This window comes from Meleagris gallopavo, chromosome 17 (genome assembly GCF_000146605.3).
Source record: "Meleagris gallopavo isolate NT-WF06-2002-E0010 breed Aviagen turkey brand Nicholas breeding stock chromosome 17, Turkey_5.1, whole genome shotgun sequence".
In the NCBI taxonomy this organism is placed as follows: domain Eukaryota; kingdom Metazoa; phylum Chordata; class Aves; order Galliformes; family Phasianidae; genus Meleagris; species Meleagris gallopavo.
The window spans coordinates 10866501-10882733 of NC_015027.2; the positions used below are offsets into that span (position 1 = coordinate 10866501).

Below are 16233 nucleotides of genomic sequence, written 5' to 3' on the forward strand. Positions count from 1 at the left end.
GCTGTGCCCAGCGATGTTTTCCTTGCCCATGTTGGCTTTTCTGGGAAAACAGAGGCTCAGTCTGTTGCCCTGGATAGATATAGTTAAAGGGGGAGAGATGGTGTAACTGAAGTATTAGATTTCTGGGCTGAATGTACGTGCTCAGCACCTGAATAATTGTCTAAATAATAATTAAGGATTTTCTTTAAGATGACGAAAAGGCATGGAAGACACGACTTCCTTTAAGACCTTGAAGGCAGACTTACTCCATTTGTCAGTGAGCCCAATGGAATTGCTGGCCTTGGTTTGGTAGGATGTGGTTCACCGATGTCCATGAGCTCTGGATCAGCCCTCCTCTCTCCCTTCCTCCCCCTTCCCCCAGGAGAGGCTAAAATTTAATCACTTATTTTGCCTGTATTTTTTTTAAGATTTTTACGGGTTGTGGTAGGAGCCCCATCAAACAATCACATCACAATCAATCACTTTGGAGTACTTTTTTTAAATGCAAACAATGAATGTGTAAACACATTTTTAATCAGTTCAGGTGCTGGGAGTACATTTCCAGCTGCCTTCACCCATCTATTTTCTTCACATATCTTGTATTGGTAACCCAAGAAAGAGTTGGGATGACGTTGCTAGCGTGAGCTCTGATGATGGTTAGATTCAAACAGCTGTGGAAAGGGGCAGCTTAAGTTGCACCAGGTGTCATTCTGTATGCTTTCTCATGTTGAATGTGGTGTATGCACAAGGAAGGAGCTCTGTCAGTCCTCAAAGCCTTCCTGTTGAAATGAAGCTGTCCCGTGACGGTTACCACTTTCTAATTAAAGGGTCCAACTGTGTTTCTTTTGGGCTCTTGTGGTAGCAAGTGTGCAGATCCAGGAAGGAGCAACTTCTTACAGGCTGAAGTAAAGAAATGTCTGAAATGACTGGAACTGATGCAATAAAATGAGGAAATGGTGCACCCGAACCTGGAGTGTTCTCTTATGTGGAAAGATTGGTTCTCTTTGAGTCCAGGTCTTTGTGGCCACAGTTTGAACTCTGCCAATCCAGGTGTCCAACTTCCTGAAGTGGGATTTTTTTTCCTAATACTGGCTGTAGAGGAGTGGTTATATCTGCTCTTGCCACTGACTGTTCAATTGGAAGGGGTGGGGACTGCATCTCTAGTGGTGTGCTGATGTGAAGTTTCCTAAATGTTGAGCAATGGAATGTCTAACTGGATTGCTAGGATTATTTCTGTAATGAAAGTTTCTAATTATGCTTTTTAAATAATTTTAAAAAACTAAAAATAAAGGTTACAAGCTGCCAAATCTTTTTTGAGGCTTTGTTTCCTCTGCTGTCCATCATCTGGAGGTGGAGGGTGGCAAGCCAGGGCTGAGCCCTTCTGCTGGATGTGGAGGGGATTTCTTTCTGGGGAAGGAGGTACTGATGAAATAACAATTAACGTGTATCTGTCTAGGAGCTATACTGCTGACATTGTGCTGGTTGCCAGTTTACACAAGCAGGCTATTGAAGGCAGGTCCTCGTTCCTGGAGAAGTGTTATGGAAACACTCCCAAGTGTTATGGAAAGGTGCCTTTTCTCCTGCCTGCCTTGTTCGGGTATGACTTGGTGGGAGAATCTTCACGACATGCAGATGGCCTGAGCTGCAGGTGGGGCACGTTGGACGTGTCTCATTGTTCATTTGAGATTTATCTAAACTTGTTAAAGTTTGAATGCTCCTCCATGTAAAGGTCCCTAAAGGATACAGATGGCTGGAAGGTGGAAGAGACTTGAATTTGCCTGTTTTCCTGTGAAGCGGGAGGTGTAAATGCCTCAAATATTCTTTCTCCAGCCTTGTTCTCTGCAGAACACATGCTAGTGCTGTCTGGGTGAATTTCTTGGGATGATGAGGTGCTAAAGATGCTGCTAGGTGCTAAGATGCTTCTGCAGGTGGGCAGGATAAGCAGTGACTTGAGAGCTGAGACAGTATATAAATGGTCTGTTTTATTCTGAAGAGAACTATTTACAAAAGAAGAGCATTTTTTTTTTTTACTAAAAATATGCCTTTATAGATTTTCATAATATGTATCTTATAAAAACCATACATTTATTTACATTACTGCTACATACAAAAATTACAGCACTGTGGTTTATGTACATATCTATAGATACATTCTTTCCGCTTGTCCCTGCTGTGTGCTTTTCCCTTTCAATCTAAGGGAATGGTTACTGCAGCACCCAGACGCTTCCTTTCTTGGCTTTTGGTTACAACAATCTTGCTTTTTATAGCCGAGTGGGGAGTGGAGAGTTTGCCTGCTGCAGAGGCATATCTGGAATTTACCACTCTAAGTAGGACAAGTGCATACAGCTATAAAGTCCTTGTGCATGCAGCACTGCCTCTAACCTCACTTCTTGCTGCTCTGTGCAAAATTATTCTGTTGTCGTTAATTGATTTAGCATTCATCTTGATGGCAAGTTGCTGATCTAAGTTTGAATTAACATAAAGTGCAAGTGACTTGCCTTTCATTTACATATTCCTTGTTTACTGTTGCTTCCCTTGCAGAGTTTGCTAAAGGGGGAATCATCCCTTTTCCTTATGCTAACACAGAAAATATTTGCCCAGTCACCTGTTGCTCAACTGTGGGAAAGTTCTTTGTAACCTTAATCTCAGCAGGTGTCTTCTCCATGTGCAAAACTTGAACGGTGACCGTGCAGCACTACTGGATTATTTACCGTCATCTCAGAAGGGTGAGTGTTGTATTTAGAGCTGCTGATCCCACTTGTTAAATCTACTTTGGGATCCTGAGTGCCTGCTGGATTAATGCACTTCCTCCATTCAATTCACTTGGAGCTGATGTTTTCTTTATGCCATGTGTATCCTAAAATATAGACTATCACAAGTGGAGCATCTTCTAACTCAGCCCTGCAAGGACAGTTCCAGGTTCCTGGCCTCTACAGAAGGGGATGAGTGCTTCAATGACAGTTCAAGGTGAAATAGTTGGGACCTTAAAACACAATGTGACATACAAGAATGTGAAGGACTGAGTAAGTTTTCAAAAAAACAAAACAAAGCTTAGCTGCTATGTTAAGGCAGTTTCTGTTCCTATTGAGTAGCAGCTCAGCACAAGGAGGTCTCCTTTGGTCTGTTGTCCAGTTCGTTAAACACAATTCTCTGGTATTTCTGGGTTTAGTAGTGCAACTAAGTCTTTAGGATTAAGGGGTTAGTTTGAAGAAACCGTGCCCAACTGGCACCTTGGAACGCGCCGACTTTCCTTTTGCATTCTCTTCCATCACTGCTATTAAATAAATAAAATTGCAATGGGATTAGGGTAGGTTTCTCCTTAAATGCAGAGATGTGCTGTGCATTTCAATTGCCTACCCCTGCAACCAAATGAGTCACTTTCATCTCAGCAAATGTGTAGCAGAAGGCACCTTTCTTCGTCTCATTACTGCATCTTCATTGGGTAACTGAAGGTCCTTTACTTAGGATTGCATACAGACAGACAGACATCTTCAAGGGGGGAAGGTCCCACTCAGCTGCTCAGCACGTGGTCTGCAGAGAGCTGCTGGGACCCGGGAGGTGATTGCTGGCAGCAGAATAAGGAGCTGTGAGGACTGAGATGTTCACATGACTCCCAAAAATATGCAGTGTCATTTCCAAAGAATTGCTGTGTAAGACAACTGCTCACAGGTATCGCTGGCGTCCATCTATCCAGCCTAATTCTGCAGGTATCAGAGTTTCTTAATGCATATGGGCATGGGTGAGTCCTGATAGCAGGAGATGCTGAGCACGTGCCTCGTGTCTCTGTCCTATGAGGAGTCATAATGTAGGTATGATGGGAGGATGAGGGTTTTCTGTCCTGAGAGCACACTTGGCACTGCACGGAGTCCCTTCCCTTAACTTGCATTAGTGGATACAAGCAGACGCTCAGCAGGAGGAGAGATTTAGCTCCCTTTCCTGCCGATGAGGCCTCAGGCTCCCTTCCCTGTTAGCATCAAACAATGTTGATGGTGCTTTAATTATTTCTTGGGTAGGACCTGGAATCCAGGTTTCATTGCTTTCAGGTAAATGAGTTTTACCACTCGTCCTTCTCTATCCCCAAGAGCGCTTTGCTCTTTGCAGAGCTGACCTGATGTTTACTTTGTACCAGTGTGGCAGCTCCGTGCTAATAAGGAAACGTGGGGATGCTCAGATCTTTGTAGGCAGAAAGGATATTTCTACTGAGGTATTATATATGCTCGATGCAATAAATAAATACATTAAACAACAACCCACCAACCTCTTACCTGCTTCTAAGGAGGAGGTGTTGGATAGCTAATTCTAGCAGCATGCCTGTGACTGTAAATATGGAGCAGGGATTGGCAGCTCCCCCTAAGAAGGTGTTTTAGCACCTGTGCTGAGCTGGGAAGAGCTGTATGTGTTCCATCTCCTGTGGGATAGTGTAGGCAGGAGCCTCCTCGAAGCAGCAGGGAAACAAGTTGGGGTCTGTGGGCATCGGGAGCTGGGAGTACATGTGAAAATCGCGTGATGGAGGCAGGACGGCTCTGAGCTTGGCCTGGCTGCCTTGGTGTCTCATGAAGGCAGACTCTTAAAAGGAAGAGCTCTAAGGTGCCCATCCGATGCATAGGGAAATGTATTGCAGGGTTTCCAGCACCACTGTGTGCATACACTAAAAATGCTAATTTTCCTTCTTGTCGGTCAAGTCTTGGCTGCAGCAAAGCGGGCTTTGATCACCTTTGGTTAAGAGGAGATCTGACTGCCTGCTTGCTGAGGGGCTGAGTGGGAAATGATCCGTGGGCAGAACAAATACACATCATTCCCATCAGGCTACAGCTAATGGTACTGCGGGGCACAAAGGGCAAGCTGCAGGATCCCCAGAGATCTGCAGATGCCCTAATTGCCTGGGGCTTTAGCAAAGGTAGGTGCCTGTGTGTTTTCTAAGGATCACATCTGCCAGCCTAGCATTGGTAAGTCTTTGATTTCATGGACAGGATCTCAATGAGTTGTGGGGTTTTTTGGGTGGGAGGCTATCCTGTTACAATAGCAGGTTTCTTACTTGGTTTGGGAGGAATACATGGCTTTGGGGGAAAAGTGTGTGACCTGCTGAAGTTCCACATCTACCTTTGACTTTTGGAGGCCCCAGGACTGAACATCCACAACGTTAATCAGTTTGTTGCAGATGGCCAGTAGGGATGGGGAGAAGTCCTTAACGTTTTTGCACACCTACAGACTGCGACTCTTCTAACAGGCTGAAGAAGACGCAAACTTACAACTGCCCTGACCTGCAAGGAGCCTGGGTTCCCAGCGAGGGTGAGCAGCTCCACAGAGCCACGGGCATGGACAGTGCCCAGAGAGGATGTGCAGTGAGGGTTCATCTTCTCAAAACATGGCAATGCTGCAGCCAGAGCAGCTCTGCTCCCGGAGGGATGGATGAAGGACATCAGTTGCCAGGCCTGGAGGGCTGTATGAGGGACTCCTCTCTTCTCTTGCATTGGGCTCTCTTCTTCCCCCTGCACTCGCTGTGATGGCAGTTCCCAATCCCCTGTGCTGCTTTGTCCTGGGGCTGCTTATTTCCTTCTCCAGCATCAGAATGCTTTTAAGACAATCGATCAGATTATTCTTCACAGCAGAAACTAAACTGTGTCAAAGCGCCTAAAATATACCCTGAAGTTCATCGCTTCACTTGAAGAATAAGAAAAGTTGCTTTCCATCGGTAGCACAATGTCAATTTGCAAATTTCCAATTTATGTAAACATTTGGTTCAGACCAGGTGCGGCGTTAATAGTGCAGAGTCTCAAGGTTAACTCCTTTGCCCCTTCTTATTCCTGTGGATCAGCGTTGGGTCCATCAGCAAGCTGGGCAGTTGCCCCCTCCCCATCTCGAAGCAAGAATGGTTGGAGAGGTTTCTCTTTTTCAAGTTAATTTTTCTTGAAAAAGGAAAAGAGACGGTGCCCTTCTGCCCCACTGGGCTCATCCCCCTGCTGCTCTGGCCGGAGCACAGGGGAGGGTCTGGCACTCTGCTTTGCGACGTAGCCACTGGAGAAGGAATAAGCAAGCTGGCTCCATTCCTTCGGGTGTTTGTCCATCAGCTGCTGGTCAATGACCCTGTGCATGTCATCCTGCAGCAGAGGGAGAGGAGATGGGCGTTAGAGGCAGCTGATGCTCGAGGGGAGCTTGCGTGGGGATGTGGGTGTGAAACGTGCTGCAATGAGATGGAGAAGGGATGATGACAAGCATGGGGACAGCCCCAGCTCCCTGCCCAGCAGCAGGCTCAGCCCCAGTTTCAGCTGTGAGGTTTTCTAGTGAGTGAGAAGGTAACTCGCATTGCTTGGGGCTTGAATTGCTTGAGCAGACTTACAAACCAGGGAATGGCAGAGCTGTCCGTGCAGCCCCACTGAAGGGCCTTCCTGGGGGAAGGTGCTCCCAAGAGCAGAGGGACTGGGGTCAGGCATAGGGCCACAAAAACCCCATGTGGGTCTTGTCACTTTGGTGCTCATCCCTTAGCCCCAGCTCCTTCCCAGTGGTGCTGGCAGAGTGATGGAGCTCTCTGACTGACAGCTTGGCACCAACAACTGCACTCCAGTTTTTTGTTTGTTTTTTGAAGCACCAGAGATGCTGTGGTTTAATCCATGTGAAGTTGCTCCACACAAAACAATTAGTCAGCTATGCTGCTGCTAATGACATGTACTGATGTGTTCCTTGAAAACCTGGCTGCCCATCTGACAAAATCTTAAACTTTCAGATACATTATTTCTGCTATAATTGTGTATTTAAGCTGAAGATTAGTGAAAATCTATGTATGCAGATTAGCCCCACGGGAGATGTCACTTATTCTCCAGTGTTTTGGTCCCTGATTAGGACTGAGGGTGCTGGCTGGTGAGAACAAAGTTATCTGGGCAGACTGCAGGATGAGAAGAGCCATTTTTGGGGCTCTGCACACAGGGCAGGGCTCAATTGTGTTTTTTGGGGTACCCATGGGCCCCACCACGTTGGAGGGTTGGAAGAGTCTCAGCAGTTGCTGATGTTATGGACCTAGCAGAGATGGCACACAGCCTCTGCTGGGAGAAACCCTCAGGTGGAGTCTGGGTGACCTGGATGGCCACCACAGGCCATTGCCTGTGGCCATAGTGGGCTCAGGTGACCTCCCAGCCCTGCGTCCCCGTGGAACAGCATGGAAGATGGGGCTGCTCAGGGCGTTGTGTGCTAGCATCCATAGCCAAGGGCTACTTGGGATCCTTGTTTTAGGGACACCAAGGAGCTGAAATCACTGTGACACAAAGAAACTTGTTTTTTGTTGTCTGTTTTTTGGGTTTTTTTTTTTGAGCAGATAAATGCTTCTCCATCTGGGAAGCTGTGACATGACTGATGTTGAACTGGTATACGCCTCTCTTTACCACTTTCCTCCCTTCCTTTACTGTTCCAATCTCAGTTTCCCACCTGCATTTAGACATCAGGCTTGGTGCTGCTCGCAGCTGGGCTACTTGGCAGCCTGTGGAAAGCAGTGTCCTCTCTGCCAGCCCTGGGACCCACAAGTGGGGCTCAGAGGGAAGAAGACGACATGGGAAAATGCCACTTTCAGGGGGGAAAAGGATTGATGACCACGGCCAGGACCTGACGTTAGTATTTGGGGTGTCTCTAGAAAGCACAAGGGTGCAGAGCTAAGTAGACAGGGGAAGCTTTGGACTGGAAAGGGAAGAGGCAGAGGGAGAGTTGAAGAGGTTAAGGTAAACATCAACGTTAATGGTTTCCAGAGGTGAAGCTGCCATGTAGAAATTTATAGCAGTCGGATTTGGAAAGCAACTCTACTATCATATGAGATGGACATCCAACATGGCAGATCCACCTTTGGTTAATTACATAATGAGAGATGGGTATGATTTTATATAGAATCATCATAGAATCGTTTGAGGTGGAAGGGACCTTTAAAGGCCATTTAGTCCAACCCCCTGCAGTGCCCAGGGACACCCACAGCTCCATGAGGGCTCACAGCCCCATCCCCTGACTGTGGGTGTCTGCAGGGATGGGGCACCACCACCTCTCTGGGCGCCCTGAGCAGTGCCTCACCACCCCATTGTAAACAACTTCTTCCTTATATCCAATCTAAATCTCCCCTCTTTTAGTTTGAAACCGTTTCCTCTTGTCCCATCACAACAAACCTTGCTAAAGAGTCTGTCCCCTTCTTTCTTAATGACCCCCTTTAGATACTGAAGGCTGCTCTCAGCTCACCCTGGAGCCTTCTCCTCTCCAGGCTGCACAGCCCCAGCTCTCAGCCTGTCCTAACAGGAGATGTTCCATCCCTTGGATTACTTTTGTGACCTACAACAGGTCCATATCTTTCCACATCTGAATGCAGTACTCCAGGAAAGCTGGAGTGTGTGTATATGATATACATACACATGTATAGATTAGGTGGTACTAGTAAGCAGCTGAATTTACACCACTCATTCAAACTTGCAGAGTGCTGCATATCATTTACTAGATAATGAGGCTGAGAAGTAAAATCCCAGCCTGCTCCTCAGGAATTTTCCTGATGCTAGACAAGCTGAGCACACAGCATTAATGACACGTGGACCTCAGCTTGGCTTTCCCCATGATGACCTGGGGCAAAGCCTCACTGCAGGGTTCTGCCCCTGGTGCTGGGGGATGCGGGGCCCTGAGGAGTGATGAGGAACCCCTGCTGGTTTCTTGCCAGATGGTGATGAGGACAGAGGCGGATGCAGGTGGAGACAGCAGTGAATGGAGGTGATGGTGGGTGTTCGGTGGGTGCAGGGATCTCACCTCAAAGGCAGGAGGGGTGTACGACTAAAGCTGTTGGTACAGGAACTGAGAAAGGCCACTAGATCAGAAACCAAAGGAGCCAGATAGTAAAAAGCCCTGAGGAAGCAAACTGTAAGCAGGAGAAAGAGAAGAAGAAAAAGAAACGAAAACACGGTGGAGTTGAAACAGGAGTGAGGTTGTATGGGAGAGGTTTCTACCGGTCAGGTTGGGTGGTAGTAGAGTTGGGGTCTTGCAGGGTCTGCACCAATTTCCTGTAACTGACCCGGACCTTTTCTCTTGTATCTGCTCATTTTCTATTAGTCATGCTCCCTCAGTGCCAGTTTCTCAGAGGACTCAGCTTTGTCTGCCAGCAAGGCTCCCTGCTTGGCACGGGTCTGTCCCACTGACCCTACGAAAAACATCTCTGGGGCATTTGCCCCCACCTGCTGTGGGTTTGGGATCCGATTATTCATTTATTTGTTTCTTTTACCTTGGTTGAGAGCTCTCATTTTAGCTTTTCCATCGTGCCGCATCTTCTGTGTTGACAACAGTGCTACGCAGTGGACCAATGAGCACATCCCCACCTCCCACCTCCTGCTTGGCTGTAGGAACGGATGTGCTGCATCTGCATATCTCGATGCTGAGGGCATCCCCCACACGGACACCCAGGTGGGTTCCTCTGCTGTGTACTCTGTACGCCCTCAGACCCTGCCCTGTGGCAGCGGGGACTGCTCACCTGCCAGGCCTCCAGCTGCTGCGAGAGGTTCACCTTCTGCTGGATGGCATCCAGCAACTGGCTGTTGAGGGACATCATGTCGATCTTGCACTTGGCCAGCTCCACCTCCACAGCGTTCTTCCTGGGGGGAGAGCAAGAAATGGGACTTTTCACTTCGTTATTATTATTATTATTATTTTAAGGAAATGTTCAACAAACCCCCCAGAAGTCAACAGTTTATTTGTTTTAATCAAAAAGGGGTGCCGAATGAAAGAAGGAGACGGAATCTTTAGCAGGGTCTGTGTGATAGGACAAGGGGAAATGGTTTCAAACGGAAAGGAGAGATTTAGATTGGATATAGGGAAGAAGTTTCTTACACTGAGGGCAGTGAGGCTCTGCACAGAGTGCCCAGAGAGGTGATGGTGCCCCATTCCTGCAGACATCCATGGTCAGGGAATGGGGCTGTGAGCACTGACGGAGCTGTGGGTGTCCCTGTGCACTGCAGGGGAGTAGGACCAGTTGCCCTTTAAAGGTCCTTTCCAACTCAAACCATTCTATGATTGTATTTAATTGGCAAGTCCCTAAATCCTAAGCAGTTCTCCATTGTATTCTGGTCTATTTATCTGGCACAGAAGAGTGGGCCAGAACTGCAGACATCCTTACCATAAAACAAGCAGATTTAGGTAACAACACCATGATAAATAGGAGAAAATATTCAGATGTGCTGCTCTACAATATAATATTATACAACTGAATAACGTGCAGGATCTGCTATTAAAAATGGAGGACTAAAATGAGTTAGAATCTACATATAAATTATTTTTGCATTTCTTCTGTTTACTAATGTATGGGAAATGAAACAGAATGCTCTAAAAAACAAAGACCCTTTTTCTGCCCAGCTGATCAGTAGGTTGCAATATGAAAAAATAACCCTGCAAAAAGTACAACTCTGCTTTCAGTTTCTAGAGATGGGGGCTTGGGCTGAACAAAGAACTGAAGGAAGGAATTTATCATAGCAAATACTTTATGTCATTCTTTAAAAGATCAAATTAATTATTTGAATTAAATAATAAGCTTTAAAGAAAGCTCTCAGTTTCCATGGAGCTGTGCCACTCAGGAATGCCACTCTGATGTCATCCCAGGCATTCTGAGGGCAGGTGAGCCCATGGCTAAACCCTGGTGGTGGGATGCTCCAGCTGCTACAGGGAAGCAGAAAGGAGTTATCTCCTGGGAAGGAGCAATTCCCTAAGCTGTCTGAGCTGGGAAATGCTTGCTGTGCTGGGAAGCACGCAGGTAGGTGCAGGCTGCCTGGCCACAAACCTGAAGTTATCAATTAATTGCTGTGTGATGGCGAAACTGTAATGTGACTTGCTGGGAACCATTTTTCTTTGAAAATATTTCGGGGAGGAATAATTGCATCTTATTAACTATCTCTCATTCATCACTTCCTAACAGCTCCCTCACGCTCCCCTGCAGAAGAGCAATTTGGGAATCTGTGTTTGTATTCCAGGTAGCCATCGCTGAATGCTTCCTATTCTAGAATCCTCTTTTCCTATTGCTTCCCATGTTTGCCAAACTTCAGCTTCAAGCTAAAAATGTTCCATGCCAGATGTCTGCTTCAGGCGGAGGTTTTATTTTTGTGCAGCGTTGGGTTGGTTTTTTTTTTGGGGGGGGGGGAGATAAGGGAGAGGGGGACACTTCAACAGCCGTGACTTTAACCCTTGAGGTGCAGGTGGGCAGAGCACTGCATGCCTGGTGGGCAGCTTGATGCTACGCAGCATCTCTTCTGTCTGCAAGATGACACTTTCATTTCTAGCATCTCTATGCTGTCTCCTTTCACTTGCAGCTACTGCTCGTTAATCACCCACCCTCATCCATGCACGCTTGTCACGTCCCCTTCCTCTGGGCTTTATAGGGTCGTTAACCGCTGTGGAGAAGCTGTACCCTTCTGCTCCTGGCTGTGGGTCTGAGAACCTGAAATAGCCTTTTCCTCTGAAGCTCCCCGCTGCTGCTTGGATATTACAGTGGGATTTATTGCACGTTGCCATAGCCACAGCAAGGACCAGCAGCCCACATGCACAGGAAATGTCAGAACAACGTCTCTGCGCCCGGCTGTGCAGCTGGGACACTCCTGCTTTATGCCAACAGATGGAGGTGTAACAGAGGACAGCAATGGGAATTTGGAAGCTGGATACTTGGGCAAGAGCAGCATGGGTGAGCAGTTCACTTAAAAAAACAAAAACAAAAAAACATATGTTCTATGCATGGAGATTTAGCTTCCTGCATCCTCAGAGCTGCAATGCTCTCACTTCCTATTCTCACAAGCACTTGAGTATTAGATGTGTCTGTAAGGAGATATACTGGTGGTGTTCTGGCCATCTCATTCTGGAGATTATCAGGCCTATCCTTTCTACCTAGAGGACGGGGGGTGAATTGTTCTGCCCATTTTTCTTGGGGAAAAGAACTCAGGGCAGCACTGTTCTGCAGTGTTGCAGGGTGCAGAGCCAAAGGAGGAGGTATGGGGTACAGGGCAGTAAAATGGCAGAGGGCTGGGAGGAGGAAGATGGGGAAAAATAAAGATTCAAAACAGTGTGAGAATCCCAACCAGAGAAAAAGAAAATTACAGGAGTGGAGATGCAAAAGAGACCCTGGGAACATCTGGAAAGGATAGAGAGTGAGCAGAGGAGTGCTTTAGGGATGAGATCCAGGCAAGGCTGTAGTAGAGATGGGCAGGGACCAAGTCTTGTGTATTAAGGGAGCCTATAAACAGGAGGGGAGTCAACTCTTTGAAAGGGTAGATAACAGCAGGACAAGGGGAAATGGTTTTAAGTTGAGGGAGGGAAGATTTAGGTTGGATGTCAGGGGGAAGTTCTTTACAATGAGAGTGGTGAGGTGCTGGAACAGCTGCCCAGAGAGGTTGTGGATGCCCCATCGCTGGAGGTGTTCAAGGCCAGATTGGATGGGGCCCTGGGCAGCCTGGTCTGGTATGAAATGGGGAGGTTGGTGGCCCTGCAGGTGGCAGGGAGTTGGAGCTTCATGATCCTTGAGGTCCCTTCCAACCTGGGTCATTCTGTGTACTTGGAAGAGCAAAAGAAGGAAAAGGAATAGGACAGAGCTAGGGATTCCATTTGCTTTCCTAAGATCGTCTCGTGCCACACACCAGCACCATGAATGGCAAAATCAGGGCTCACAGCATCCCCTGAAAGTCCTGCCATAGGGTAGCTCCTAGGGACTCCTGAGCGTTTCCCATCACCAGCAGAGCTGAAGCCGGCCACCCTGGAGGCAGGTGCTCCTGTACCCCTAACCCAGCCTGGCTCAGGCTGTGTCCCCACTCACTTGGCGATGGCCTCGTCCCGATCCCGGATGGCCTGCAGGAGCCGTTCGCTCGTCTCCTTGTCTTCTGCAGCTCCCCTCAGCCGGTCCCGCTCCTCCTTCAGCGTCGTCATCTCCACACTCAGCAGTGTGACCTGAGCTCACAGGGGAGAGTGGAACACCCAGGATGAGCACAGTGCAAGGGAGGGTGGAAAACAAGCCAGGGGGCAACTTGGAGTCTGAGGTGCCTCGTCTGTAGAAGCTGCAAATCTAGCAGCAAGAGAGATTGTTTTTCCTGTTATTTATTTTTCTTTAGGAGAGGGAACAGTTACATCATTGTGTCTTCTCAAGCGGTGCGAAACTGAAGACAAAGGATGTGAAAGTTCCCCTTCGCACCACGGAAGGTGTTACTGGCACGTCTTACAATTTTAATTAGACTTCAAAATGCGTGCAGAGTCTTAAATAGTCTGAGAAATGATCTATTGGTTTGGTCCTGTGTGGGGAGAGTTAATAGGGTGTGAAATCATGCACGGATTCACAGTATTTCATACACATTTAATTTCTTTGTCTGTGGCACACGCTCGCTCTGTTACGCTCCTCTACCACCTAAAAACTCTTCCAGCACCTGACCCACCTCCCTTGAATCCTCAAAGGAATCTTCATATGGAGGGCAGCCAGCTCCCACAGCCCCGTGTGAATCAGTTGTGCTGACTTTTTGGACAGGGTTGTATTTTCTTTTCCTTTTTCCAAAAGGATACGGTGAAAGAGCAAAAGCAGCCAAGGGTGGTAACCCCATTCCCTGCTCCAGTGCAATCGGTATTGCACCAGCAGCTGTGCCAAAGGCTGCTTCTGCCACAGCCTCCACATCTCCTGCGGCACGTGGAGGCTTGTCCCATAGAAGACAGGCTTTGCCAAGTGTGTTTTTGGGTGTCTCCGCTTGCTGCTTTTGGAATATGACCTCAGATGATGCTTCTGCTGGCTTCAGTGTGGATAGATGCGGTCTGATTCACCACTCTGGGTGTGGAGTTTAGATTTGGGGTTGGATCATCTGCTGCTGTTGTGTTTGATTTAGCATTAGCCCTGTTGGTTCAGGGGTGTGGCATGGTGCCAGTTGGCCACGATTAGGGTTCCCTGGGTGTGCAATTAGCACGTGTCATGATGCTGCAGTGGGATGTGCTGGAAGGGTGTGAGCCTTGTGCCACGTGCAACACAACAGTGCTGTTTGTCTGTTCAGCAGATGTATCTATACTCAGGTAAAAGCAAATTATAAAATAGAAAAACATTAAGAGGACTTAGTGCAAGGTGGATCAGAATGGATGCCTATGGGTTCCAGCACCCCAAATCAAGCAGCCCTATATTCTGGGATCTTCTGCTGAGAAAAGTTTAAGTGAGACAGGCTGGCTGCTAAAGCAGATTGGGTAAAAGGTTCAAAGGATATTTGGTTACTTGGGATGATGTCTGGGATGGGCACACGGACACCTGCAAAATGCAGAAGCTCTGATCCCACTGCACTGAGTTTAACATAGATTTCCTCATCCAGCCATAGCTGGTGTTCACCCAGATCCTTTTGGGCTATTCATCATGGTGATCTCTTCTACAGAATGTATGTCTTGGGGATGAACGCTGTGTTAAAAGGCCATCTGCAAAGTGTGGGAATTACTAACCTGGCTGTGCAGCCTCTGCAGCTCCTCCAGACTTTGCCTCAGTTTCCCCCGTTCTCCCTCCATTAACTCCCTCAGGGCTCTCGAGTCCTCACTTGTTCTCCTGATCTGTTCTTCTAAAGAGTCATCGTCGCTCCGCCGGGAGCTCTGGCAGCAGGAGAGAAATCTCTTGATCAGGTTTTTATTGTTTGCTTTTTCTTTTTAAAGGGCAGTTGCATGAATTTGAAGGGCAGTGCTCTTAGCTCAGCATAAGCCAAATTCACTGAGACTAATGATCCCACGTGGGACTACATTCTGCGTTTGCAGACCTGTTCCAGGACTCTGTTTTTCTTTACCAAACACCACTTCACCTCCATGCTCAGCTCCCTGCCAGCTGCTACAGGTACTGAAATGAAGAGGGTGACAGCTTGCACGTGGCTCTGCATTTGCAAGGTCTGCAATGCCTGCATCAGCACGGCCTCTCAACTAAGTCATGCTAGCAATGCTTGCAGGTGATGAAAATAGGCCTCATTTTTGATACTTTGCAAAAATCCAAGTGTTTTCTTGTAATTCTACGCTCCTGTGGATGCCATCTCCTCACAGTGCCAAAGGTGTACCCCTTAACATCACTGCATACCAGCAAAAGCCTCACATGGTGATGGATTCATGTCTGGTCTCACCAAAACATCTGTATGTAGCCCCAGTTGTAGAGCCAAAACCTACCCGTATAGGGGTTACAAGGTTTCACTACACAATTGCTACAAAGACAAATCATAACAGAAATAACTGAACTGGGATGCACGCAACCATCTGCAGTATTTCCATGTTGAAACTCAAACTTGCTGCAAACCTTAAATCTCCTTTCATTCATTTCCCAGAACGACTCCCAGATTGACGAGGGTTGCTCAAGCATGTAACCTTGAAATCCATGGGGCTGAAATCCCATGTGCTGGTCTGGCTCTTGGCTGATGTGAGGGTGGATAGTGATAGGACAAGGGGGAATGGTCTTAAACTGAGACAGGGGAGGTTTAGGTTGGATATTAGGAGGAAGTTTTTCACTCAGAGGGTGGTGAGGCACTGGAACAGGTTGCCCAAGGAGGTTGTGGATGCCCCATCCCTGAAGGCATTCAAGGCCAGGCTGGATGTGGCTCTGGGCAGCCTGGGCTGCTGGTTGGTGACCCTGCACACAGCAGGGGGTTGGAACTGGATGATCATTGTGGTCCTTTCCAACCCAGGCCATTCTATGATGTTTTGACAGAGCAGCGCACCAAGACAGCTCTTCCCCACGGGCTTTCTCAGAGACAAGGGACTTCAGGGTCAAGTGAGAGCCTGTGACATCTTGGGCAAGGGGACATGAGCAATAACAGTGCTGCCAACTCACCGTGGAGTCTGCCCCATCCAGCACGTTTTGTATCAGTCTTTTCAGCTCGCTGAGAGCTGCCCGCAGGCTGCCGGCCGGGACGTCTTTGGCTGATGAGGTTTCTGAAGACTCATCCATGGAGGAGTCCGTGGAGACGGCGGAGTCTGCGCTGTCATTTCCTCTGAGATGGGAGCAGAGATACCGCACTTGGCAATATGCCTCCCAGAGCTGCAGCCTCAGCTGGAACGAGAGAGCCCCAGGTAAGCTTTGGGTGTCAAGACTGCAGAGATCCTCCATCTCCGCTGCGACAAGGCGTGTGATTGCTAAAGCTCACAAATATTCACCTGGTTTGCTATATTGGTTTTGAAATTTACTCCTAAAGCTGGGACCACAACCCAAACACAGGGGGTGATACACTGGAATACATTTCAGTTCTTTGTTTTTCATACAGAGGGTGGTGAGGCACTGGAACAGGTTGCCCAAGGAGGTTG

At 47.8% G+C, this 16233-nt stretch overlaps 1 protein-coding gene and 1 long non-coding RNA gene across 2 annotated transcripts in view; one reads left to right on the forward strand and one right to left on the reverse strand.

The window, feature by feature from the left end:
• Positions 1 to 1184: 1184 nt before the first annotated feature.
• BICDL1 (BICD family like cargo adaptor 1) overlaps positions 1185 to 16233 on the reverse strand; it is a 42924-nt gene continuing 27875 nt past the window's right edge. The window contains exons 6-10 of the mRNA XM_031555914.1: positions 15764 to 15982; positions 14407 to 14550; positions 12767 to 12897; positions 9452 to 9572; positions 1185 to 6077 (exon numbers count right to left, since the gene is read on the reverse strand). Coding sequence (XP_031411774.1) covers positions 5877 to 6077; positions 9452 to 9572; positions 12767 to 12897; positions 14407 to 14550; positions 15764 to 15982 — 816 coding nt within the window. The 3' untranslated portion in view covers positions 1185 to 5876. The remainder of the gene's footprint in view (positions 6078 to 9451; positions 9573 to 12766; positions 12898 to 14406; positions 14551 to 15763; positions 15983 to 16233) is intronic.
• Positions 10560 to 11666, forward strand: LOC109370369. Its single transcript, XR_002120462.1, has 2 exons — positions 10560 to 10723; positions 11346 to 11666. It is a non-coding gene; the product is annotated as an uncharacterized LOC109370369 (long non-coding RNA).